At 42.1% G+C, this 25590-nt stretch overlaps 1 protein-coding gene across 4 annotated transcripts in view; it reads left to right on the top strand.

The window, feature by feature from the left end:
* The window catches only part of TOGARAM1 (TOG array regulator of axonemal microtubules 1), an 84276-nt gene extending 59166 nt beyond the window's left edge, over window positions 1-25110 (top strand). The window contains exons 18-22 of one of the 4 annotated variants that reach the window (XM_084632647.1): window positions 1581-1699; window positions 11156-11345; window positions 17343-17562; window positions 19049-19135; window positions 23948-25110. In XM_084632647.1, coding sequence (XP_084488773.1) covers window positions 1581-1699; window positions 11156-11345; window positions 17343-17562; window positions 19049-19135; window positions 23948-24201 — 870 coding nt within the window. In that variant the 3' untranslated portion in view covers window positions 24202-25110. Of the gene's footprint in view, window positions 1-1580; window positions 1700-3053; window positions 3095-3653; window positions 4571-11155; window positions 11346-17342; window positions 17563-19048; window positions 19136-23947 lie in introns of those variants that run through there. The other 3 variants (XM_084632649.1, XM_084632650.1, XM_084632648.1) reach the window with 3 other exon arrangements.
* Window positions 25111-25590: the final 480 nt, after the last annotated feature.

Genomic DNA, 25590 nt, shown 5'->3' with positions numbered 1-25590 from the left:
CACTGTCCAGGGTGAAGACCAAATCTGTGGGACCCAAGAGCTACCATTGTCCATCATCCAGCGCACTGAAAACCCTTTACTATGTTCAGAAATACTGCTGCCAAGAGGTGTCTCAGCATGTTAGGCAACTTCCTTGAGAGATGTTGTATTTCACATTTCTGATTACTAGTGTTCAGGGGCTTATCTTTGTCTTCTATGGCTCCTAGCACATGACTAGCACTTTAATATTCAATAATGAATTCTTAGTTAGAAAAATATGTAGTTAAATTTTTTATAATTTATTATTAAAACATTTGTTCTTACTGATACACCCTGGGGTGTGCAACCACTGGTACGTTGCTGCTTTTAAGGGACTTGTGGTAGTCAGTTCCTGTGACTGCCCAATGTTCTGTACCTTGTGTGATGACTTGAAAAGCGAAGTTACATGTAAAACAAATGAATAATTTACAGTGAGGAGCATAAAGTGACTTACATCTCTTGCAATTTTATTTTATTGTAACTGTCCCTCAGTGTGTTGGTGTAAGTACTTGTTTCAGTACTATGGAGCAAGATTAAATGACAGGGAATAAAAAGTCCTAAATAATGTTTACACTACAGTTTTCGCCATTGTCAACATTTGAGCAGCTGCAGCAGTGGTGAATGGCATGTCCAGTTTTTGCCAGTGTGGTCACACGCTGAGAGAACAAACTAAATCACTGAGAGTTTTAAGCTCAGCATTGAGAACTAGTTTTACAGCCAACATTAGTCCATCCCTTTCAGCAACCAGACATGACTGTACTGTACTTACTATTTTGAAAGGGTTTCAAAGAATACAACAGGTATTCTTAAGACAAGTGGATTAATTTAAAATTGCCCCATAAAACCAAGTAGTTAGCAGCTTCCCAAAAGGAAGAATTAGAAATTTGATAATTGGTGCCGAAACTTGTAACTAACTTATTTAATGGGATAGAAACAATTCCATATTCTAGGTATTTGCACAACTCAGACATTTAACCCAATAATTGCAGAATCATTAGGAGCTTCTAAATGTGAAGATGGCAGTTTGACTCATCTCTTTCAATAAATTGCATAGGGGAAAAGTCTGTTGTGACTTTCTCCTTTGAAGACTTAAACCTGGACAGGGATCGAGCAGTGGCAGTTGATGGAGTTTAGCTTTGGGTAGTTTTGGCTGTCACCAATGGATGTAGCTTTGGCATATAAATCAGGAAGACTGGAGGAGGAGGGGATAACTTAAAGGAAATGAAGAGGTGAAATAGCAGTGTTTTTAAGTATCTTTCCTACTTATGTAAATTTAATATAAACAAATAGTGAGTTTACAGTCTTGCATCTTAGCTAAGGTGAATAATATTAATACTAGGGATAAATGGTCATTTTATTGTATTGCTTTGGAATACAATTGCATTGCGAACAGATTGCGCCTATGAAAAGACACAAAGTGAATCTAATCTGTAATTGCTTCGGTTGCAACAAGTGAACTATTTGCTACTGCAGTTTGATCAACCATTAGGCTGCTATTAAAGAGCTTCCAACGCCACAGCACAGTACTGGATAACCTCTTATTTATGGTCATATATTTGCAGGGCCTAGGAGAGATGCCTCTAGACACACCGTCAGCCAAAGGAAGACGTTCTCATACTGGCAGCATTGGACATTCCAGGTCATCATCCACTTCGAGAGATGTGCTCAATATCACTGAAAGGTAGAATTGTCTTGCTAAATTGCAGACTCTGTTAGTAATTCATCTCCAGGGAATATTCTTTGCAGTACCGCTGGGGAGAGATTGTACAATGTTCATAGCAATATTTGTCAGATTTAAATGGAACTTAAAAAAAAAAAAGTTGGTGGAACTTGATATATCTCAAGTAAATACTTTTAATTAGGCTGTCACTCCTTACTAATAACTAGCTTACTGTTTTGTGCAGTTAGGTGTTAATTAACTTACCGATTGCCTGTGAACACACATGTATTTTATGAAGGAGCATTTGTAGTGCCTTTTGTTCATGTACAGTGCTTCACTATTACTGTAAATGTAGTTTAAAGGTTTTACTTTTTCTGTGCATGACATTGGAGTAACTGAAGTTCTTACTCAGTGCTGGACCATATCAGTAAGAATATCCGTACATATGTTTTATAGTGTTTAATCGTTAATCTGATAATGATTAAACTCCACTGGAAAAGTTAAATTATTGGCTGGGAGACTAATACAAAATAATTAAAATAAGTTGCATATAAATTCTACAATGGACTCTTTGAACTCTTTTCAACAGCATTCTGATTATACCCTACTAGACCATAAGTAATAGAGCTGGTCAGTGGATAACTTGTCTGATAAAAATCACTAAATGGCAGTATTGTCACATGATAAAAATAGAGGAGTATGTCTCAAGTTTACACAACTGTTATATTAATCATCATAATACTGACCCTTGTTTTTTTGACAATCCAGATTTGTCATTGGTATAAACTATTTAGATTCAAATGGGAATGTTGCATTCTGGGAGCTACTACCCCAAGCATTGAGAAGACAGATACTTATTCAAAATACTGATAGTTGTTAGGAAATGTGTCACAAACAAGCTTATATTGAAGGTGTGGTTAAATTTTAAAACTACATAAAACATAATTGCATAAAACAAATTGCAAGTAGAAGCAAACAATTTCTGGACTTCTGAGAGCATATGAGCTGCAGAAAACCAGTTACTCAATACTCTTGAGCACCTAGTAAAGCAGTATAGATCCTGAGCTAATACACACATACAGTGTACTAAATTATATATGGAAAATTGCATTACATACTCTAGATAGATAACTTTGCTGTATCCAAAACATCTGCTATCTGTGTATCAAATATTCAACAGCTGTTTTGCCTTTAATCTATGTTTCCTAATTGTAAACATGGCCATGTAGAAGAATAACCATTTGAAATATAAATAGATTTTATATAATACACAGAGCATGGACTCCACATTGGATTGAAATGTGATGTTTGATATTTTGGATACTCATGTGGAAAGTATAATAGTTTTCCTTCCTGTTTTAATCGTCTCTTTTAGGATACGTCTACACAGCAGATGAAGGTGTGATTGTAGCACAGGTAGGCATACTTATGCTAGCTTTAGTCTAGCTGTGTGGGTAACAATAGTTTTAAAGATGTGACTGTATGGTCTTCAGTGTAGGCTAGAACCTGAGTACAGACCCATCACACCTTCACTTGCTTTGTAGACATACCATTAGAAACTATTTTGAAAAAAAGAGAAGAAAGGTAGAGGTCCAAGAAGCAATAGTAAAAGTATACTGAGTAAAAGGAATTGTGCATGAATTTGTAACATATTTTATTGTTCCTTTGTTAAATATAATTCTTCCTTGAGTATGTGTCAGTGTGGATCCCCCTGTAGGTGCGCATGCACCTGATGTGCACAAGGTTGGAGTCTTTGAATAGCATTGTCCATTGGAGCCACAAGTGCAAGGTCATAAAGGGTGGAGTGGCTGCAGACATCTCTGTTTCCTTGAACTGCCTGTGGCAGCAAGATAGAGCCCTGCAAGTGTCTAATTCATACTATAGAGCTTCAGACTCATTGTTTTTCTTGATTACTTTGGTGTAGAGAATTTATCTTCACTCTTATCCCCTATTTTCTTTACTTTGGATGTTGCAGGAAGAAAAGAGTAGTTCCCCACACCCGTACGGTGGGGGTGAGGCTTTGTGCTAACATGACAGACTCTAAGCCATCACGGTTCAAACCGTCCGTTGGCATCATTCTCCTCACGGACAGACACAGCCATTGCCTATTCTTCCTGTGGGAGTGCTGTATCCCAAAGTGCATGGTGGTGCTCATAGTTTTCCTCCAGGACCCGCAGTCCAGGGATGCCTGGCTCAAGTTACATCTGGCTGAACAATTCATACTGGTCACTTTAGATCCAGAGGAAACAACCACCCAAGTGGCTATGAAAGAGTTGGCATTGGCCAGCACTCCCTCGAACGGGCACCATGCTCTGGGGTCAGGCAGCAGAAGAAAGGCAACAAAGAGGACGCTGTCAAAACTGGCACCAACAACTCTGACATGATGCTTTTTGCACTCGTAGCCTCGGCACTTACAGCCTCAATACCACAGCTAATACTTTCGTCTCAGTCACAGAATTTGGCGATGTCTCAGTTTCAGAATTTGGCCTGAGTTTTCCACGCCACCATGACCCTATTGAAAGTCAGTAAGGAGGGTCAGCCTTAAGTGCTCAACACACTCACTCTTCTGACTGAAATGAAGGAAGACTGTCTTCAGAGTGAGATGAAGTAAGGAGCATTCTGAAAGGGGCTACAAAGAAGGTCTCACGAGTCTCCTGTTTTTCCCCACTCTTCACTGGGGGAGAAATTGCACCTACTGGACATTTCCAGAGCTTTGTTTAGTATGTTGACAGAACCAAACCATTCGGGCAGTGTCCCCATTTATTCCTGGCTATAGTTGGATCGTCCAAGGGATAGGTCATCTCATCACAAATTCTGTTCTGTATAGGTTTTTATACCAAACTCGTCACCATAGTATTTGAGCGTCCTCTATTAAAGCAATATGCAAAGTGATTATGCATCTGTCATGTGGTATTTTTCCTCTCATCCTCTCTCCAGAGTGAGAAGTACGTGCAGTGTAATGTCTTGTTTTGGTGGGGTTTTGTTCTTCTATTAAAATGTATTTATTAAATAAATATACCTGTTGCTACGTGATTATTAGAGAAGGCAGGTCAGAGAAATGAACCTTGGATCAGAAAGTGGTGAGGTTTGTGATGGTCCTTAGTTCTTGACAAAGTTCATTCCCTAGTCTCGGACCATCCCTGGAGAAGATTTTGTCTCCCATGCAGACGAGCTTTAGTCTTATTGTTAAGAGTTCCATTGTACCAAAGGAGTGAAGCTGTCAACCACAGTCTTTACAATGGAGCTTTAGACAGTCTTCTAGATCTCCTGGGCCCAAGCCATGGAGTGATTTGAAGATAAGGACCAACACCTTGAACTTGATTCAAAATTCTATGGGAAGCCGTAGTAGAGAGCAGAGGAGAGGTGTCATGAGCTCACGGTAATCCATGTTGCCTAGGAGATGCACCGCAGCATTTTGTATTAATTGGAGTTTCCCAAGTATTAAAAGTTTTGTGTATAGGGATATCACATTGCTGTCGTCCAGGTGAGAAGTGACAAAGGCCTGAAAAACTGAGGCCAGGTCTTTTTCTGCCAGGAATGGCATGGAGTCTCCTAGCCAAGTGGAGATGGTAGAAAACATTACTTGTGGCCTTTGCAATGGACTGATACCTGCATGTCCTCGAGTGAGGTTAAAAGCAGCAAGGATTGATGTCTTGGTTGTGAAATCACCAGAATCGGCAGATTTGTATGTAACATTTTGATCAGCACAGGGCTGTTGTTTGTCTCGGACATAGGGAAGTGCTGCCCGGGGACACGACAGCTAAGAGTCTCTTTCCTTGGTGAGGTGCTGGGCTGCTGTGAATTCACCTGCTAAGCACACCCAGGCTAACAGGAATCTAGTGCAACAGAGGTAATATGCAAGGAGTAAGTGCAACAAGCATGGTTTGTTCTCTGTGTCAGCTTCTTGCTGTCGTCCTCCTCCTCCCTAGGCCATCCCCCACTGGCATCTTTATTGTGCTTCTGATTTAGACTGACTCTGTAAGCTCCTCAGGGCAGCGCTCCTGTCTTTTTTTTATCTACCTAGATATACTCAGCCCTGAGATCACACCTGTCTCTGAAAGATCTCTGAGCCCTTCACAAACATGGGTAAGTGTAATTACTGATGAGGAAACTGAGGCACAATGTTTTAAGGGATTTGCTCAAGATTATATGGTGGGTCAGTGATAGACCAGGAACTGAGCTCACCACTGCTGACTCCCAGGCCAATCTGTGCAGCCACACTGCCTACTCTTGCAGTACCCAAGCTTTTTAGTAAATGAGTCTGCACTAGGATGATGTCCCTCAAACACCAGACATCTACTGACACTGGACACTTGTGGATTCATTAGTCAGTGTTTGTAAATCACAGACTCTGGAGATTAAAAAGGCTAGTTAGACCATCCAGTCCTCCCTGCCAGCACAGGATCGTGCCCACTTGTGCATTTATTAGTATTTGAAGAAAGAAAACAGTACAAAGCCATTTTTTTGTTGTCCTTTCCCCAGATCACATCGTCCTCTTGATTTACAGGTGGAACACAGGTGGCTTAGATAGATGTGTGTGTATGGGGGTGTGTGTGTTAAAATCTGTGCTTCAGACAACAGGAGGAGGAAAATAACAGAGCCTGTGAAAGAGCAAGATACCTACTTTATCTGAGACATGTTTTTAAAGGGCTGTGAGTGTGGTGGGAGTTGGACTAGCCATATCCTGCTGTAGAGAATCATATTTCATTTCCATTCCCCAGGATGAAAAGGTGATGCTGGCTAATTTGAACCTGGTCATTAAGACCCCATTTCAAAACTCAGTGTCAGTTAAACTCTGTTCTCCTCCCCAGCCTGTGGGCCTTTGTTTGTTGTTATTAATCAGGAAACAGGGAAATTGCTTTTACCATAAAATTTGGACTTTATTTGCTGGAAACAAAACACTGATCTGATTTTGCCTGATGGAAGAGATGTTTATGGCTGCTGGACATGAGTACGGGAATGCCTCCCAGAAGAGAGCAGTTTAGCACAGCTCCTGTGGGCTAGGGAAAGACAGGCAGATTATTGACCGAGTAGGAGGGGTCCAGGTGCAGTGGTGGATCCCATTCACAGGGACATGTTAGCAGGCAAGATTCTCTCTCTGGAAGCCACACATGGGCATGGAGTTTAGTGTTGGGGAGGATTAAATTCCAGAGAAGTATATTTGAAATCTTTATAAAATAGATACTACAACACTTGTGATCTCTGGTTTACGGGGGAAGCTTCCCTTTTTTTCCATATACACGTTCTGGAGAGATGAACTATAGTTCGAACTCTTATAATCCCTTTCATTTCAACAGTGAATTCTACCTCCCACCATCCTTCTGTAAGTATCTTTATCTCTCTTTTGTATAAGGGAAAACTGAGGCACCAAAACATATGATCTGCCCAAGATCACAAAGGAGGCAAGTGGCAGAATTACAGGGCTGTAACCAGGGTGGCCCCAGCAGGGAAGCCACCCAGAGTGCAAAGATGCAGGGGTGGAAACACGATGAAAAACGGTGGGGCCGCAAATATGCTTGCTTGCCCTGGGCACTAAAATGTCTAGTTAGGGCTCTGGATCTCACCCAAGCGCTGGGTCGTCTTTGTAGTACAGTTGTGTCCATATGTGGTGAAGGATAGAGAAAGCTCTGTGTCATCTGTATATTGCTGGCATTTGAGTTCATGTTGTCTGACCTAGTGGTTGCATATAGATGTTGAGAAGAACTGGAGAAAGAGTTGAACCTTGTAGAACTCCACAAGACAAGGGTCTAGTGGTGGAGGTGCAGTTTCCCGTCATGACCTTTTAGGTGCATCCCTCCAGGAAGAGTTCAGACCATTTAGCACTTTACCTCAGACTCCTGCTACCTAACTCAGAGACAGCAGTACCTTTGTGGTCAACAAATGTTAATTGGTGCAGAGGTGTCCAGGAGGATGAGAATGGATGTCTGTCCTTTACCCATTGATGGATGATCTCCTCCTGTCAATGCCACTAAAGCAGTTCCAATTCCCTGTCCTGGCCTGAATCCAGATTACGCTGCGTTTAGAATGTTGGCTTCCATTAGATGAGCTTATAGTTAGCCTTTTGCTTGCTTGGTTGCTTGCTTAGGAATGAGAGGTTTCACACTGGGCAGTAGTTGGCTACGACTAAAGTATCCAGGGTGGATACTTTTTGATGTTGTTCAGACTATTCAATGGTTGAAAGAGGAAGATTCCTTCTCTGAATGAGGCATTGGCTATATTGGTCAGGAGTGGCATCACTTGTTCGTGACTCAGAAGCCAGGAAGGGCATGAGTCAGATTCACAGGTCTTGGGTCGGAACTCTTTTAGGGTGTCCAGGACTTCTTGATGAGTGAATGTACTGAACTCTGGGAATACAGATGGCCTGTTGGTTGTTGGATACAAGCGGAGAGATCCATGCTGTTTGAGAAGGCTTCCCAAATGTGCGTGATCTTTTCAGTGAAATAGGATGATAACTCTTCACAGAGCTGGGTGCTTGGCTCTAATGCAGGCATTGAGGATTGATGAAGTGATTTATCACCACTGATTGCTCCTTGGAGCAGGATTTGGCAGCTTTGGTGGAGGCTGATAGGAAGGTTCTCTTGGCTTGTAAGACAACCTCAGGATAGGCTTTGAGGTATTCGCTACGTTTCATCTTATCTGAATGAATTTTTTTCTGCCATTGATGCTTGAGTTTCCACCCTTCTCTCTTCATCTGGTACAGGCTGTCAGAAAACTAAGGAGCCCTGTATGGGTGATGGGGAAGAAGGGGCTGTTTGGGGACCAGCATGTCAGTGGTCGAGGCCAGTGCAGAATGGTAATGATACCTCATCTTCAGGTGTGTAGCGCTGCTGGAGTGGTCTGGAGTGTCACTCTGGCACCTGGAATCCAGGATGGGGCAACGCTCCAGCATTCTAGCATTTCCTCTCCCCTCTTCCATTGGTTTCCTTTGAGGCTTGCGCTCCTCCCTGAAGCATCGACTGCTTAGTTGCCCTGGAGGAGAGAGTGTGTGGGAGGGATCCAAGGGGTGTAGGCGCTGGGTAGTAGGGCTAGAGGGGGTAGCTTCCATCCTAAGTGCAGCCCGCGTCGTGTGAGCCAGCTCCATCCCTGGTGTGGTGGTGGCAAGTCCATCCCTCCCTGCGCTTTGGCATGGAGCTGGGGCTGGTGCCAGCAAGGGAGGGATGGAAGGAATGAGATAGACAGGGAGGGGAGAAAGTGGGAGCGGTCTGCAGTGGAGGGAGCCAGACACAGCCAGCTGAGGACACCAGCACTGCCCCACAGCTCCTTGTGCTCCCAGCTGTAGCCCCCCAACCTGTCCCTCCCACAGCCCATCCCCTACTACTATAGTATACTACTATAGCCCACCAACCCATCCCTCCCTCAAATCCCACCATCTCTCCTCAACCACTGTCCTATAGCCCCCCCATAACCTCCAACTCTCCACCCAGCTCCTGCTTAAACTCATCCAACCCTCTGCTGCTCCATCCCAAAATAAACATCCAACCTCTCTGATCCCCCCAGTTAAATCCAAACCCTACAAAACCTCCTGCCATAGCCCCCTCTCATCCCTCTTCCCTGCCACACCAACCCCCATCTCCTGAAATAAACCCACACCATCACACAACCCTCAAATAAATACCTGTAAAACATCACCCTGCCAACCCTCCCCACCACTTCTCCCCATCCCCTCGAGCCCCATTCCCCAATAAAACCTTCCCTACTCGCCATCGCCTCCCCTCAAACTCCCTCTTCACCCCTTCTCCTGCTGCTCCACCACCCTTTGCTCCCACCAGTGCCCTTCGGCTGCCGTCAACACCCAAGTCCATCTGCCCAATAGATCAGCCCGTATGCTGCCAACTGCTGGTTGCCCCAAACCCCCTCTTCCTTCTGTTGCTCTAGTCCCTTAAGGTTCACCCAGGAACCACCCCCCACGCTGCCCCTCACCCCCTTTGCCCTGGCATCAGCATCCCATATTTATTATGGAGTGTTTTGCAGGGCTGGTGAACCGTTTCCCCTTCCACTCCCCAACCCTTGTAGTCATGGATGGTCAGATAGCGAGCCCTTCCTCCCCCCACCCCCATCAAAGGAGCCTGCTACAGCAAATCTGCAAGCAGCAAGAGCCAACAGGCTGGAGTGGGGAGCCCTTCAACTCCTTGTTCTGTGAGTGGGGTGCTGGTCTTCTATAATAGGCTTTGGAATTTCTTGGACTCCATAAGTCTTCATGGTTGAATTAAGATCACTGGTCTTTCTTGTTACATGGATGCTAGAGGGTCTCTGATCACTGCCTTAACGAGGTGAGGGTCTGTCCAAGACTGTGGCTGGGTTATAATGTCTTCCATCTTGAAATCTAGGCTGCAGATCATATCCAGGTTATGAATGGCTGTGAGGGTTGTTGAACCAGAGATGACCTGCGACAGTCTGAGTGTGAGTTAGTGAGGAGATGAGTTTTGGGATTTTTGCATCTGCAGCCTTGCCAATATGAGTATTGAAATCTTCCAGGATGACAAATTAGGGGTATTTCACTGCCATTGCCAACAAGGAGTCATTGAGCTCCATTATCAATCCTTTTGTCTGTGGTGATATTTAAATAAGCATAAAATCTACCTTGGCTTTGGCTCTGGTTTCTACTGGCAAATGAATTCATATGAAGATTTTACCTGAGGCACCTCACTTGCATTTGATGTTCAAAAGAATATCTAAGTGGGTAACATGATGTATTTTACTGTGTTACCAATTAGCTAGGACATCTTTCCCAGTGAAGATCAAGGCTTACTCCACCAGAGCTCCAGCAACATCCTCTGTCTACTTCAGAAATATGCTAAGTTTCTGAGATCGGCATGGCGGCAATGTGGAGTAATCCACTGACTTTTTCAATCATTATACATTGGACTTAGCTGCCAGGCAAGTTTGAAAGAACAGTGCTACAATCCCCGTTTGCCTGCTGCAGCTGATGTTCCTCATTCCACCACCCAGAAGAGGCACTGCTTGCCAGTTGCCTACAGTGGGATCAGCAATGACATATACTCGAAGAATGAACAGTTCCTAACCCTACAATAACTCTGGTTCTTTGAAGAGGTGTCGTAAGTGCAGATCCCATGATTGGCTCTCCATTCCCACTCCTCTGCAAACACAGGCTGTGAGTTGTGGGGGAACTGAGCAGAGGTCCCTGGGTGCTCTGACCTTTATGCCCTCGTACAGGAGCACGAGGAAGCACAGGGTGCATGCACAGCCCCAACAGACGCTGATTTTGCTTGCATGTGCATTTACAGTTGGATCCACCCTGACATCATCTCGAAGAGCCACAGTTCGGGTAGGGTAAGAAATGGTTCATTTTAAATAACCTACTTTAAAATGCCCAAATGCCTTTGATAGGAAGTTTTTCTATTTAGTTTTTGATGTTTGTATAGCTGAGAAAGTTGACTACCCGTTAACGTCAGGCTATTGTTCCAGCTGGTCTGAATGTTAAGCAGATAACAGTAATACTTTTTTCCCCCCCAACAGAGAGATTACAGAAGTACGTGAAATTACAAGAAAACCAGTTGCTCGTAATTCACTAGAAAGTGCAGAATATGTTAAGGTCATTACAAGCTTACTGAATGCAAAAGACTTTCGGGACAGAATTAATGGAATTAAACAACTGTTATCAGACACGGAGAACAATCAAGACCTTGTTGTTGCGAACATTGTGAAGGTAACTGTATATAAAAACATCCTCTTTCAAAGGCCCATTAAGCTTCATCCTGATTCTGTGTAGGAAAAGCCTTGGTAATAAGAATGTACTGCTTCAGAGATTCTCACTACTAAAAACATTGGTCTGGTCTTTTATTATGAAAATCTGACAAACAGGAGAGTCCCAGAGCAAGTGGGGAGTAGGTCAGGCCTTGCTAATGAGGAGATGGCGAGGTCCTAAAATAGTTGGAAACAGATGGGAAAAGAGAGAGGCTTAGAGCTGTGTCTTAGGTAGAGGTTGAAAAAGAAGGGATTGGAAAGACTGGGGAAGGCCAAAGACGTGATTGCAGAATTAATCCTGGAGTATTTTTTCCAATTATTATGGTTTTATTCTTATCTTAATTCCATGTTAAATCTTTGTGTGAGTTAAACAAAAATCTATTGCCCAGTTTGGATTTTCTCTTGTTTTCTTTTTATTACAATTCTACCACCACTGTGTGAGCCTTTTACCAAATCTTATTTTAGGAAGCCATAGACTGCATCGGTCTAAAGAACTCCTGAGCAGTTTAAGCAATCTTTGCAGTGACTTGCTTATTTCAATTTGGATCAGGGCATAATTGTGCTAGGCATTGTATAAAGGAAGATATGATACCTGCCTGAAGATCTTAACTCTAAAAAGTAAGGAAAACATAAAAGGTAAAAGAGAGACATACAATCAAAATTAGTACCCCAAAAACCCTGTGTTGTGTGTGAATTAAGGTTGCTCTGTACAGAGCATAATTTATACAAAATGCAAAAAGCAAGGAAATGAAAAGTTAATGCATCTGATATGCCACACCATTTATTACATCCCCCCCAAAGACGCCCACCTCATCACTAGAATAACCACCAAACAAGACACCACTCCACAACCTTCATCTGTCTCAGTAGAGATGTCAGCCACCACCCCTTTCCCCCAAATTCCTCCACATCAGCAACTGCCAGACTTCCCTCAGCTTTCCTCTGTACTATCTGTTCAGCATAGTTCTGGAAAGTCTCACTCACTCTTGTTTGGGGACTTAAAGGAGAAGAGGTCTATTTCTGTTTTTTTCCAAGAGTTAATTTGTTAGTATCAATGCGGTAGCTGCATCCAGTCTACTTTCTCAGGAATGCCATTTTTTAGGGGGAAAATAGCAGCCTAGAATAGATTAGGTTAAAACCCTAGCAGAATCCCTTTACTTTTAATGGAGTCCTGCATGGATCAGTTCTTGGCCCAATGCTATTCAGTATCCTGATCAATGATGTAGAAGAAAATACAGAATCATTGCTGGTAAAATTTGCAAATGACATAAAAATGGTTAGAATGGTAAATAATGATGGGGTTAGGTCAGTTATACAGATCATTCTGGATTGCTTGGTAAGGTGGGTTCTCGTTGGAATTTATCATTATAGATATTAGTGTCTGGTGGTACCCTATATTACTATCTTAACCATAAATTCCTCTGTTAAATCCAAAGTCTGAATGATATTTTTACAATTGTTCTAAACACATCTAATAGCCTGAATAGTAGGCAACTACTGCATTCAAACTGTAACAAAACATTTATAACAAACATTTGATCAAAATACTTACAAAAGAGCTAAGCCATGGCCAGCTCCAATTTGGTCAAGTATTAGCAGTGAACCCTTCAAGAGCTTATCCTTTTATAGCCATTAACAAATAAGTGAGGTCACTGCTAATGGCTGACTAGCTAAAACCCAGGTTTTGGTGGTTTGGGGTCATTGCTGGTTCAACTCACACAATCTTTCCTTATTATTAACTATTCCTGATAATTTGGGCCTCTTCTTCCTTCTATCTTATCAGTTAACTCTCAGGTCCTATTTTTCAATTAAGCGGCATACTTTCAAGGCTTTCCCACAACTGCACTTTACATGACCTACATAACCACGTTTGTTTTTTTAAAACTAATTTAACCCTTTGTTACTTAAACTACAAAGCACATATATTTTTCTTCATTCCCACAGTTCATTTGTACAATATGCATTTGTACAATATGGATTTTAATACAGCTAGTTGTAAGAATGTAAAGCATCTAGGAACAAAGAATGGGGACTGTATCTTGGAATGCAGTGACTCTGAAAAGGACTTAGGGGGTCAAGGTAGAAAACCAGTTAAACATGAGTTTTCTTTATAACTCCTTACCAAGCTGACAAGCATGACCTTTATCATAGCAGGACCTTTCCCAAGGAAGAATAGGCGGTGCAGATTGTTACTATGATGCTAATCTTGTATTTCCTGTTTCAGAGTAACAGCCCTGTTAGTCTGTATTCGCAAAAAGAAAAGGAGTACTTGTGGCACCTTAGAGACTAACCAATTTATTTGAGCATGAGCTTTCGTGAGCTACAGCTCACTTCATCGGATGCATGCCGTGGAAACTGCAGCAGACTTTATTTATACACAGAGAATATGAAAAAATACCTCCTCCCACCCCACTGTCCTGCTGGTAATAGCTTATCTAAAGTGATCATCAGGTGGGCCATTTCCAGCACAAATCCAGGTTTTCTCACCCTCCACCCCCCCACACAAATTCACTCTCCTGCTGGTGATAGCCCATCCAAAGTGACAACTCTTTACACAATGTGCATGATGATAAAGTTGGGCCATTTCCTGCACAAATCCAGGTTCCCTCACCCCCTCATCCCCCTCCCAAAAACCACACACACAAACTCACTATCCTGCTGGTAATAGCTCATCCAAAGTGACCATTCTCCCTACAATGTGCATAATTAAGGTAGGCCATTTCCAGCACATGCATCCGATGAAGTGAGCTGTAGCTCACGAAAGCTCATGCTCAAATAAATTGGTTAGTCTCTAAGGTGCCACAAGTCCTCCTTTTCTTTTTGCGAAGACAGATCACAAGTGGTTTACTATGTGGAATTACAGGTTTCAAGGAGAGATTAGGACAATAATATTACTATACCACAAGTTCCATCTAAATGCTAATGTCCCCTTCTGATCTTGGAGTCAATAGAATACAGTAATGAAGCATTATAAGTAGGGCTGTCGATTAATCTCAGTTAACTCGCGCGATTAACTCAAAAAATTAATCGTAATTAATCGCAGTTTTAATCGCACTGTTAAACAATAGAATACCAATTGAAATTTATTAAATATTTTGGATGTTTTTCTACATTTTCAAATATGTTGATTTCAATTCCAACATAGACTACAAAGTGTACAGTGCTCACTTTATATTTTCATTACAAGTATTTGCACTGCAAAAAGATAAACAAAAGAAATAGTATTTTTCAGTTCACCTCATACAATACCATAATGCAATCTCTTTATCTTGAAAGTACAACTTACAAATGTAGATTTTTTTTTTCTTACGTAACTGCACTCAAAACCAAAACAATGTAAAACTTTAGAGCCTACAAGTCCAGTCAGTCCTACTTCTTGTTCAGCCAATCACTAAGACAAATACGTTTGTTTACATTTATGGGAGATAGTGCTGCCAGCTTCTTATTTACAGTGTCACCTGAAAGTGAGAACAGGCATTCGCATGACACTTTTGTAGCCAGCATTGCAAGATATTTACGTGCCAGATATGCTAAATATTCGTATGCCCCTTCATGCTTCGGCCACCATTCCAGAGGACATGCTTCCATGCTGATGATGCTTGTTAAAAAAATGTGTTCATTAAATTTGTGACTGAACTCCTTGGGAGAGAATAGTATGTCTCCTGCTCTGTTTTACCCACTTTCTGCCTATATTTCATGTTATAGCAGTCTTGGATGATGGCCCAGCACATGGTGCTCATTTTAAGAACACTTTCACTGCAGATTTCACAAAACGCAAACAAGGTACCAATGTGAGATTTCTAAAGATAGCTACAACACTCTACCCAAGGTTAAGAATCTGAAGTGCCTTCCAAAATCTGAGAGGGATGAGGTGTGGAGCATACTTTCACAAGTCTTAAAAGAGCAGCACTTTGATGCGGAAACTGCAGAACCCGAACCACCAAAAAAGAAAATCAGCCTTCTGCTGGTGGCATCTGACTCAGATGATGAAAGTGAACATGCATCGGTCTGCACTGCTTTGGATAGTTATCGAGCAGAACCCCTCATTAGCATGGACACGTCCTCTAGAATGGGGCTGAAGCATGAAGGGACATATGAATCTTTAACGCATCTGGCACGTAAATATCTTGTAATGCCTGTCTCTTTCAGGTGACATTGTAAACAAGAAGCAGGCAGCATTATCTCCTGAAAATGTAAACAAACTTGTTTGTCTGAGTGACTGACTGAACAAGAAGTATGACTGAGTGAACTAGTAGGCTCTAAAGTTTTACATTGTTTTATTTTTGAATGTAGTTTTTTTTGCACATAATTCTACATTTGTACATTCAACTCTCATCAAGAGATTGTATTACAGTACTTGTATGGGGTGAATTGAAAAATAATTTATTAGCCTCTAAGGTGCCACAAGTACTCCTGTTTTTTTTGAAAAATACTATTTATTTTGTTTTTTATAGCACAAATATTTGTAATAAAAAGTAAATATAAAGTGAGCACTGTACACTTTGTGTTCTGTGTTGTAATTGAAATTAATATATTTGAAAATGTAGAAAACATCCAAAAATATTTAAATAAATGGTATTCTATTGTTTAAAAGTGCGATTAATCACAATTAATTTTTGTAATCGCTTGACAACCCTAATTATAAGACAGGAACAGGATTTAGCATCTACAGCTAATTAGATCATTGTTAAGCTTCTAACAAGATACAGGTAAACACAGACACATACATTTAGCATCTACCCTTGATTTCTATTACTGCAAATAAATGGGTTAACAATTCTGGTCTAGCACATCTCTTTGAAATCCACATACAAGTAGACTGTCTTGATTACATTTCGGTGCCTCTTGTTAAGTTGTTATGGGTCACCCACAAGTTGGCTGTTCTGTCAGTGTCACAGAGACGCTTTAGCTCAAACAAAAATTGTGGGTTTGAGTCAGAAATTACTAAGTGATGTTCTGTGTATGGCCTGTGTTATACAGGAGGTCAGACTAGAACAGTGGCTCTCAACCTTTCCAGACTACTGTACACCTTTCAGGAGTCTGATTTGTCTTGTGTACCCACAAGTTTCACTTAAAAACTACTTGCTTACAAAATCAGCCATAACCATACAAATGCGTCACAACACACATTACTGAAAAATTGAGCGCTTTCTCATTTTTACCATATAATTATAAAATAAATCAATTGGAATATAAATATTGTACTTACATTTCAGTGTACGGTATATAAAGCAGTATAAACAAGTAAGTGTCTGTATGAAATTTTAGTTTGTATTGACTTTGCTAGTGCTTTTTATGTAGCCTGTTGTAAAATTAAGCAAATATCTAGATGAGGAAGCCCTTGGCGTACTCCGAGGGGTACACATATCCCTTGTTGAGAACCACTGGACTAGATCATCATAATCTCTTCTGGCCTTAAAAGTCTATAAATAGAAATAGTTATTGTTTCTGTTTTGTCTTTGCTTCAGGAAGGCAAAAACTCCTTTGGCGTACTTATTCTTTATCATTTGTGTTGTGGTAGCACGTAGGGGTTGAAATCATAGACCAAGGCCCCATGGTGTTAACACTGCACAGACATGTCTCTGAAATGCTATGGGAGGGGGATGCTCTATTCTTCTCACGCAAAATCTAGGGATTCAGTCTATTTCAATGGGTAGCCTTGTTTAAAAACAACAGTAGCACAGAAAATACGGCTATCAGATCAAAAGTTACAGAAGGCTAGTTTAACCTTATTGTGTTGTCTGGGAACGACTAGAATACATATGAACTGAGATAAAATTGAACTCTATACAGTATAAAAATATCAAACTCCATTTTACCTTGGTAAAAAGGATACAATCCCAGATGACTGCACATCAAAGTTTTGTTTGGGTAAAATGTACCACTCAAGTTACTCATGTAATGTGTGAGAAAACATGAAACTTCTCTAACTCCTGTGATATTTGTATGCTTTTTTCAGATCTTTGACGCTTTCAAGTCTCGCTTACATGACTCCAACAGCAAAGTAAATCAGGTAGCTCTAGAGACAATGTACAAGATGATTCCTTTGCTGAAAGATAACTTATCACCTGTTATCAACATGTTGATTCCAGCCATGGTAGACAACAACCTGAACTCCAAGAATCCAGGGATCTATGCTGCTGCCACAAATGTTATTCAAGCTCTTTGTCAACATTTAGGTAATTAACTGTTGAAGTAGCCAGTCTTTATAAAACTGTTCCTACCAAGCCATTGTATATGTGTGGTGGGTAGGAGGTTTGAGGCCTTGGCTACACTTGCGAGTTACAGTGCAGTAAAGCCACCCAGAGCGCTGTACCTCACCCCCCATCCACACTGGCAAGGCACGTACATTGCTGTGTCTCCGCGGCTACAGCGCTGCTGGTACTCCACCTCCGAGAGGATTAACAACTGTTGCGCATTGGCTGAGACGCTCCAGTTCCAGTGTAAACGGGGAATATCGTTATTACACACTGACCTCCGGAAACTCCCCATAATCCTTTTAATTTAATTGTGAACTCTGGACACGGAAGTGCCGTTTCAAAGCTCAGTTTCGGAGGGGGGCTGCTTATCAAAAAAACCACACAGCTGCTGTTTGCTTTGAATGAGTGAGAGGCAGGCAGGGGGGCTCCCTTTGGAGTGCTGACAGCTAATGTTTGCTTGAAGGTGGGGGGTCTGTTTCTGAAAGCTGCTTATCTCATCTATCTATGCTGTTTGCTTTCAGTGAGTGAGAGAGAGAGGCGGGGGAGGGAGCGGGGCCTGTACTTATAGGACAGCAAGCGGACGCATTCTCAGCACCCCAAAAACCCACACTCTCTCTCCCCCCATGCTCCCTGTCACACTCCACCCCCCCATTTGAAAAGCACGTTGCAGCCACTTGAATGCTGGGATAGCTGCCCATAATGCACCGCTCCCAAGGCAGCTGCAAATGTGAACACCACAGTGCGCTGGCAGCTGTCAGTGTGGACAGACTGCAGCGCTTTCCCTACTCAGCGGTATGAAGGTGGGTTTAACTCTCAGTGCTGTACACCTGTAAGTGTAGCCAAGGCCTGAGTATATTGATATGCTGAGCATAGATTGACTTTGGTGACTGTTAGGAAGTGTGAAAAAACAGAGGCTATCCATTACCTTTTTCACTTTGCACATTCACATCTCTTAGGCTGTTTGCCCTGATCAATCCTACACAGCACATAAAATGATGCAACAGTGTTGCTGTAAGTCAATTTATATAAGTCAGGAAGGGCCCAGTCCTGCAAATTGAGGAACACCTGCTGAGATGGCTGAGTGACCCTAACTGTAATGGCTTTTATAGCATTTAAAAGTGTTAAGCAACTTTGAGGACTAGGCCAATGGGCAGTAATGTAGATGTTCGTGGCCTTAGCTGCCATGTACATTTCTAACTCTGCAGTAATGTAGTAGTTAGTCCTTACAAGAAATCAGTTCTCTTGTAGCTATTCATAAAAATTCACAAGTTAAAATAATTCTTTGATCTTCAGTGAAAAAAGAAACTTTCTACCTTAAGTCACTTTGGTTCAGCAGTTTTATTTTAATAAATTCTGAACTGAAGATTTGATTTTATAAAGTCGTTTTAACTTGCCTACATACTTTACTGTTGTATAAATGTGATTATTCTGATGGTTTTTAACATTTTTTATTCTTTGAATTTAGATAATTACTTGCTTCTCCAACCATTCTGCACAAAGGCCCAGTTTTTGAATGGAAAAGCAAAACAAGACATGACTGAAAAGCTTGCTGGTAAAGTTACATATTGCTTTGCAAATTCACTTTTACTTGTATTCCATTTTCATTTGCCAAACTCACTTCTTGATGCAAGTGGTTGTTTGTCACAACAACAAGAGTATCGCATTTGGCACAAATGCCCTGCAGCCACAGAAATCATGCGCATGGCTCATGCAGTGATTCTCTTGCTGCATGTTCTCTGTCAGAAGAAATAGTATTTTTAAGCCAAAGGAGCAGACACATTAGTTGGTCAGATACTCCTGCAAAGGGGGCCATATAATAACCTAAACGGCAGAACACTTCAAGCTCCCTGGACACTCAATAACAGACTTAAAAGTGGCAATTCTTCAACAAAAAAACTTCAAAAACAGACTCCAACGAGAAACTGCAGAATGTAAGGCACTGGGTTGCGGCGGCTCTGGTCAGAACCACCGACGGGCTGTTAAAAGTCCCGTCAGTGGTGCTGCCCGGTTAAGACAGGCTAGTCCCTACCTGTTCTGACACCACGCTGTGCCCTGGAAGCAGCCAGCAGCAGGTCTGGCTCCCAGGCAGGGAGGCCACGGGACTCTGTGCACTACCCATGCCCCAAGCACTGGCTCTGCACTCCCATTGGCTGGGAAGAACTACAGTTAATGCTCAGGGTGAGTAACTCTCCTTCCTCTCTTGTATCAGGTTTGCAACAGTCTTCTACCCCTGAGCTGCAGAGGGTCTCCACAGTCCTTTCACTAGGGTATGGGAAGAGTCCTTCCACCCCTCATGGCTAGCCTTACCAGCTTCTGACCATAGACCTTTGTAGACTTATTCCCGAGGCCCCTGTCAGGAGAAAACTGCAGCCATGGCTGTTCTTCTTCAGATTTGCCTGCAGAGAGACTGTTCTCTCTTCCAAGTCTTTCTCCCATTGACACAGTGGTTTGGCTTTTATATCTTACTAGTTTTCACAGCAGGCCTTGCTCTCAGCCTGTTATTGCACGGTCCTTGAAGACGAAAGAGATCACACTGCCTCATGCTACAGGAGACCCAGGCCCAGTAACAGGCATAGTGGGCTGCATTTCCTCTGAAAGGGGTCAGCACACTCTGTTACTGGATCTTAATCTAGTAGCATATTATTTTTTTTAAAATAATGTATTAGATAGATGCCCTGGACATGATGATTTAGACAGAATAGACTTGTAAGTGTACCTCACCCTGGAAACAGTTGTCTTGTGTATGGCTGGATTCACATTTCTAGATCTTCTCACTAACATTGTTAAAATATTGTTAGGAAGATAAATGACAATAGCAGCGATAACAGCAACACCCAAGCCAAGTGTTACCTAACTAAGATTCATTAATTATGCTCTCCATAATGACCAGATTTTCAACGTGGCTGAAAATCAGATTTAAAAGTTGCCCCCTCAGTGTTCATATACCAATTGGGCAGATAATGTCTCTTATAGCTTCATTGTGGTCCCACATCACGTTTAATAGTTTAGGAGTATAGTTTCAAATTCATTGGTTGTACATTTCCTATCACCTATAACAAAACACCTAAAGCTTGCACTACAGTTTGAGATTATATTCTTTAATACGAAATGAGAGGGGGGAGATGGGTGTTGCATAAGTATAATCATGAATATCTGGCTGAATTATCTTTTGTTATCACTACTCTAAAGGAGGTGGGAGATCATTAGACTAATCCAGCGGTTCTCAAACTGTGGGTCAGGACCCCATTTCAATGGGGTCACCAGGGCTGGCCTCAGGCTTGCTAGGGCTTGAGGCTGAAGCCAAGGTCTGAGCCCCACCACCCTGGCTGGAAACCAAAGCCTGAGCCTCACTGCTTGGGATTAAAGCTGAAGTCCAAGGACTTCTGCCCTGAATGATGGGGCTCAGACTTTTCACAGAATCATAGAATATCAGGGTTGGAAGGGACCTCAGGAGGTCATCTAGTCCAACCCCCTGCTCAAAGCAGGACCAATCCCCAACTGAATTATCCCAGCCAGGGCTTTGTCAAGCCTGACCTTAAAGACTTCTAAGGAAGGAGATTCTACCATCTCCCTAGGTATCGCATTCCAGTGTTTCACCACCCTCCTAGTGAAAAAGTTTTTCCTAATATCCAACCTAAACCTCCTCCACTGCAACTTGAGACCATTATTCCTCGTTCTGTCATCTGCTACTACTGAGAACAGTCTAGAGCCATCCTCTTTGGAACCCCCTTTCAAGTAGTTGAAAGCAGCTATCAAATCCTCCCTCATTCTTCTCTTCCGCAGACTAAATAATCCCAGTTCCCTCAGCCTCTCCTCAGAAGTCATGTGTTCCAGTCCCCTAATCATTTTTGTTGCCCTCCGCTGGACTCGCTCCAATTTGTCTACATCCTTCTTGTAGTGTGGGGCCCAAAACTGGACACAGTACTCCAGATGAGGCCTCACCAATGTCGAATAGAGGGGAACGATCACATCCCTCGATCTGCTGGCAGTGTTCCTACTTATACATCCCAAAATGCCATTGGCCTTCTTGGCAACAAGGGCACACTGTTGACTCATATCCAGCTTCTTGTCCACTGTAACCCCTAGGTCCTTTTCTGCCGAATTGCTGCCGAGCCATTTGGTCCCTAGTCTGTAGCAGTGCATGGGATTCTTCCGTCCTAAGTGCAGAACTCTGCACTTGTCCTTGTTGAACCTCATCAGATTTCTTTTGGCCCAATCCTCTAATTGTCTAGGGCCCTCTGTATCCTATCCCTACCCTCCAGCACATCTACCTCTCCTCCGAGTTTAGTGTCATCTGCAAACTTGCTGAGGGTGCAATCCACACCATCCTCCAGGTCATTTATAAAGATATTGAACAAAACCGGCCCGAGGACCGACCTTTGGGGCACTCCACTTGATACCAGCTGCCAACTAGACATGGAGCCATTGATCACTACCTGTTGAGCCCGGCAATCTAGCCAGCTTTCTATCCACCTTATAGTCCATTCATCCAGCCCATACTTCTTTAACTTGCTGGCAAGAATACTGTGGGAGACGGTGTCAAAAGCTTTGCTAAAGTGTCTTTGGCCCCGCTGTCCAGGAGGCTGGGCTTGGACTTTGGCCCCCTTGCTAGGGGTGGTGGAGCTCAGGCTTCAGCCCACCCTCCTGGGGTCATATAGTAATTTTTGTTATCAGAACTTTGAGATCCCTGCTATTAGCTTAGATGGTCACAGACGCAACCCCATGCTCTGGGTGTTCCAAGTCTCTGACTGTGAGAAGCTGGGATTGGATGACATGGGATGGATCACTTGATAGTTATCTGTTCTGTTCATTCCCGCTGAAGTATCTGGCATTGGCCACTGTCAGAAGACAGAATACTGGGCTAGATGGACCTTTGGTCTGACCCAGTATGGTCGGTCTTATACATTTTACATATGAAGCTGAATTTCCAGCACATTTGTGTATCAGGTTGTGGGGTTTTTTTTCCCCATGAGGGTGGTGGTGGTGATCTAGTAAAATTAATGGCACTATATAGCTATCCATTCTGGTGACGAGATGAAAATATGCCTGTAATATTTATGCTTTGAAGTTGTTAAATCTTAAGTAGGGAAATTATTTTATTTATGGGTATTTATATTAGAGGGCTTCTGTACTGCCACAGTGTTTTTAGTTCTATCTGTTATGCCCAAGTGTTGCAGAATGTGTGGAACTCTGTCAGGTTTCTCAGAAGAGTGGTGTAAGGGACTGTGGAAGACTCTGTGACGGCCTAGCTAGGGAAGAACGCTTTCTCGTGCAGACAGTTACTATTGGTCAGTGTCGGACATGAGGAACTGCTCAAAACCAGTCCTCAGCCGGTCTTGACTGTCTTGTGTGGCCCCTTGCCAGTAGAGGAGCACAACCCCTTAGTAATTATACATGAGCTAATAATGTTAAGTGTATATTGATGTCTGCTATCCACCCCTTCGTGGGACTCCGTCCCAGGCATTGCTCTGGTGCACTGGGCTCTCTGCCTCCGTGACAGCAACGCTTGGAGTCCCTTACCTTCAATCAAGGCAATAATTCGCCGCTTTTGAGCCTCGCTTTTTTGGAGCACCCCTGCCAGGCCTCCCAGGGCTAGAACAGAACAAGTGGGTTAGAGTGACAGCATCACCTCACTCCTCTGTCTTCTAGCCACAAACTACTCAGAGACCTTCCTCTTGTAAAACGTCTGGTGCGATTTATTGATAATGTTCTCCCCAGCACCCTTACCAACTTCTGCAGATCTGTATTGATAAAAGCATACACTCCTTAGCTCAGCTTAGTGAGCCAAGACAGGTGGAGAGAAGATATCTTCCTGCTCAGAGAGATCTCTGGGCTCTGACCCTGAAAAACCTGGCAGTCTTTCTTTCTCTTTGAGCGCTTCCTTCCTATGCCTTTTCTACCTCTTTAGTAATGGGCTGATTAGCTGTTGGGGCTCTCCTGGGACCATCCCAATCTATCAATTAGACCCAGCTTTACTGCTGAGGTTTACTTGGGAGTGATTTAATTGGTGACCCACTGATCAGCATGCTGGTACAGCTGCCGTTGTCCAGCGCTCTGTCAGTTATCTTAACATGCACACTGCAATACTGATACATAATGATGAGAAAAGGAAGTTATAACAACCCAACCTCAAAATGTATCCTCCTTTTCTAGGTTTATCTGACATCATTTTTTAATGAATGGTTACAATTATTAACTTGTGCTAGATGGATATAACTTTTAAAAAGCCTCTGAGGGGGAGATGATTGTCAAGCGATACTATTTAAATTGGATTCACAGAGGTCATGGTATTTGCAAAGAAAATACAAATAATATACTACAACATGGTAATTACAGTTGTATTGTGTTCTCTTAATTCTTTCAGATCTTGTTATGGAGCTATACCCACGGAAGCCTCATGCTATAGAGCAGAAAGTTTTAGTTGTCCTATGGCATCTCTTAGGAAACATGACAAACAGTGGCTCGCTACCGGGAGCTGGAGGAAATATTCGGACAGCTACAGCTAAATTATCAAAAGCACTTTTTGCACAAATGGGTCAAAGCCTGTTAATCCAGGCTGCATCTCAGCCACCACACATCAAAAAGAATTTAGAAGAATTTCTTGATATAGCTACCTAAAATAAACGGGGTGTGTGTGTGTAGCTCAGTCAATACATACACTATATGACAGACTGATACCTGTTTACATGAAGACAAGTGAAACAGTTCTAAAGTTGCTTTTCACAGTGCCTGCACTTTCATGTAGAAAACTAGAATGGCTGCCTTTATTGACAACCTGTAGAGCACCCCACTGTCCTGAGCCAGCACATGTACACCAAATCAGTATAACACTCATGAACTGTCCTCACCAGTGTTGCTTGCAGGCCACATGGAAGTATCTAAGGTCTTTAAAGAGAAGTCAGTCCTGCTCATTTGCACTCTTCTTTAGAAATTACAGCACAGTACCCTGTATGTAATAATAAATATGAAATTTGTAATGAATAATATACTTTTTATTATGTAATCATGTTCTGACATGTTTTCTCACTTAGCCTTACTTACGTAAGTGGAAAAAAATCCTTGAGTGATGTATATGGTACCAAGAACAGGGGTTTCTGTGACATTTGTGAAAAATATGTATTTCTTAAATCAGTCCACTTATGATTGTGCAGTATTAGCTTACTATTGCTCCTGTTACATTGATGTAACATTTGTTCGACAGTTGGGCATAATCAGCTGCACAGATGTAAAATTTTAACAGGTTATAATGAAGCATGATGACAAAAAAAAATTTAGGAACTTTTTACAGATTTTGAAATACACATTTGTCTTAAAAAAAAATTTCCAGGTGGTGAATGTAACTTCCGTAGTTTTGTTTAAAAACACTAAATTTAATCTTTATCTGTCAAATATTTATAAAGGTGTTATCTCTCAGCCCAGGTGTGTAATTCTCAACAACATAGTGCCACGTCTTCAATAGCTTTTTTCAGAGTTCTCTGGCTACAGGTACTGTACTCATTTTAAAAAGAAAAAGGAATGTTATAAAAAATAAATGGATTTATTTCTGTAAACGTGTGACATGATGATGTTTCACTCAAAAACTCTCTCCCTTTGTTGGATGCAAAAACAAAATCATTTATGGACAACTAAACATACAACAAAGACTAGTGTTATCTGTAAAGTTCTGGTTTACACTGGGTATCATGAGAGGATGAATGTTACCATGAAGCAAGGTTCTGTTTCATGGGCAAATAGTGCTAAAAAGTTAAGATGGTTAAAAGTGTAAAACTGTATTTTCCGCCTCAAATTGTGAGCTCAAGGAAACCGTACAAATAGTTCTTTTGTGTCCACTTCAGTTACAGATATAGCTGGAGCTAAATTAAGTGTGGAAAATTAGTTGTAGATATTATTTCTGACAGGATTTTCATTCCCTACCTTTAGCTCCTTAGCACAAGCCTCTCAGCTCTTAATGAATGTTTACTTCCAAGGGGAGTGGGAGCAGGGAAGAGTATGAGCCTACTGCCAGTT

This window comes from Lepidochelys olivacea, assembly GCF_965140295.1.
Source record: "Lepidochelys olivacea isolate rLepOli2 genome assembly, chromosome: 6".
NCBI classification, from domain to species: domain Eukaryota; kingdom Metazoa; phylum Chordata; order Testudines; family Cheloniidae; genus Lepidochelys; species Lepidochelys olivacea.
This window is presented reverse-complemented; position numbering and strand designations above follow the sequence as displayed.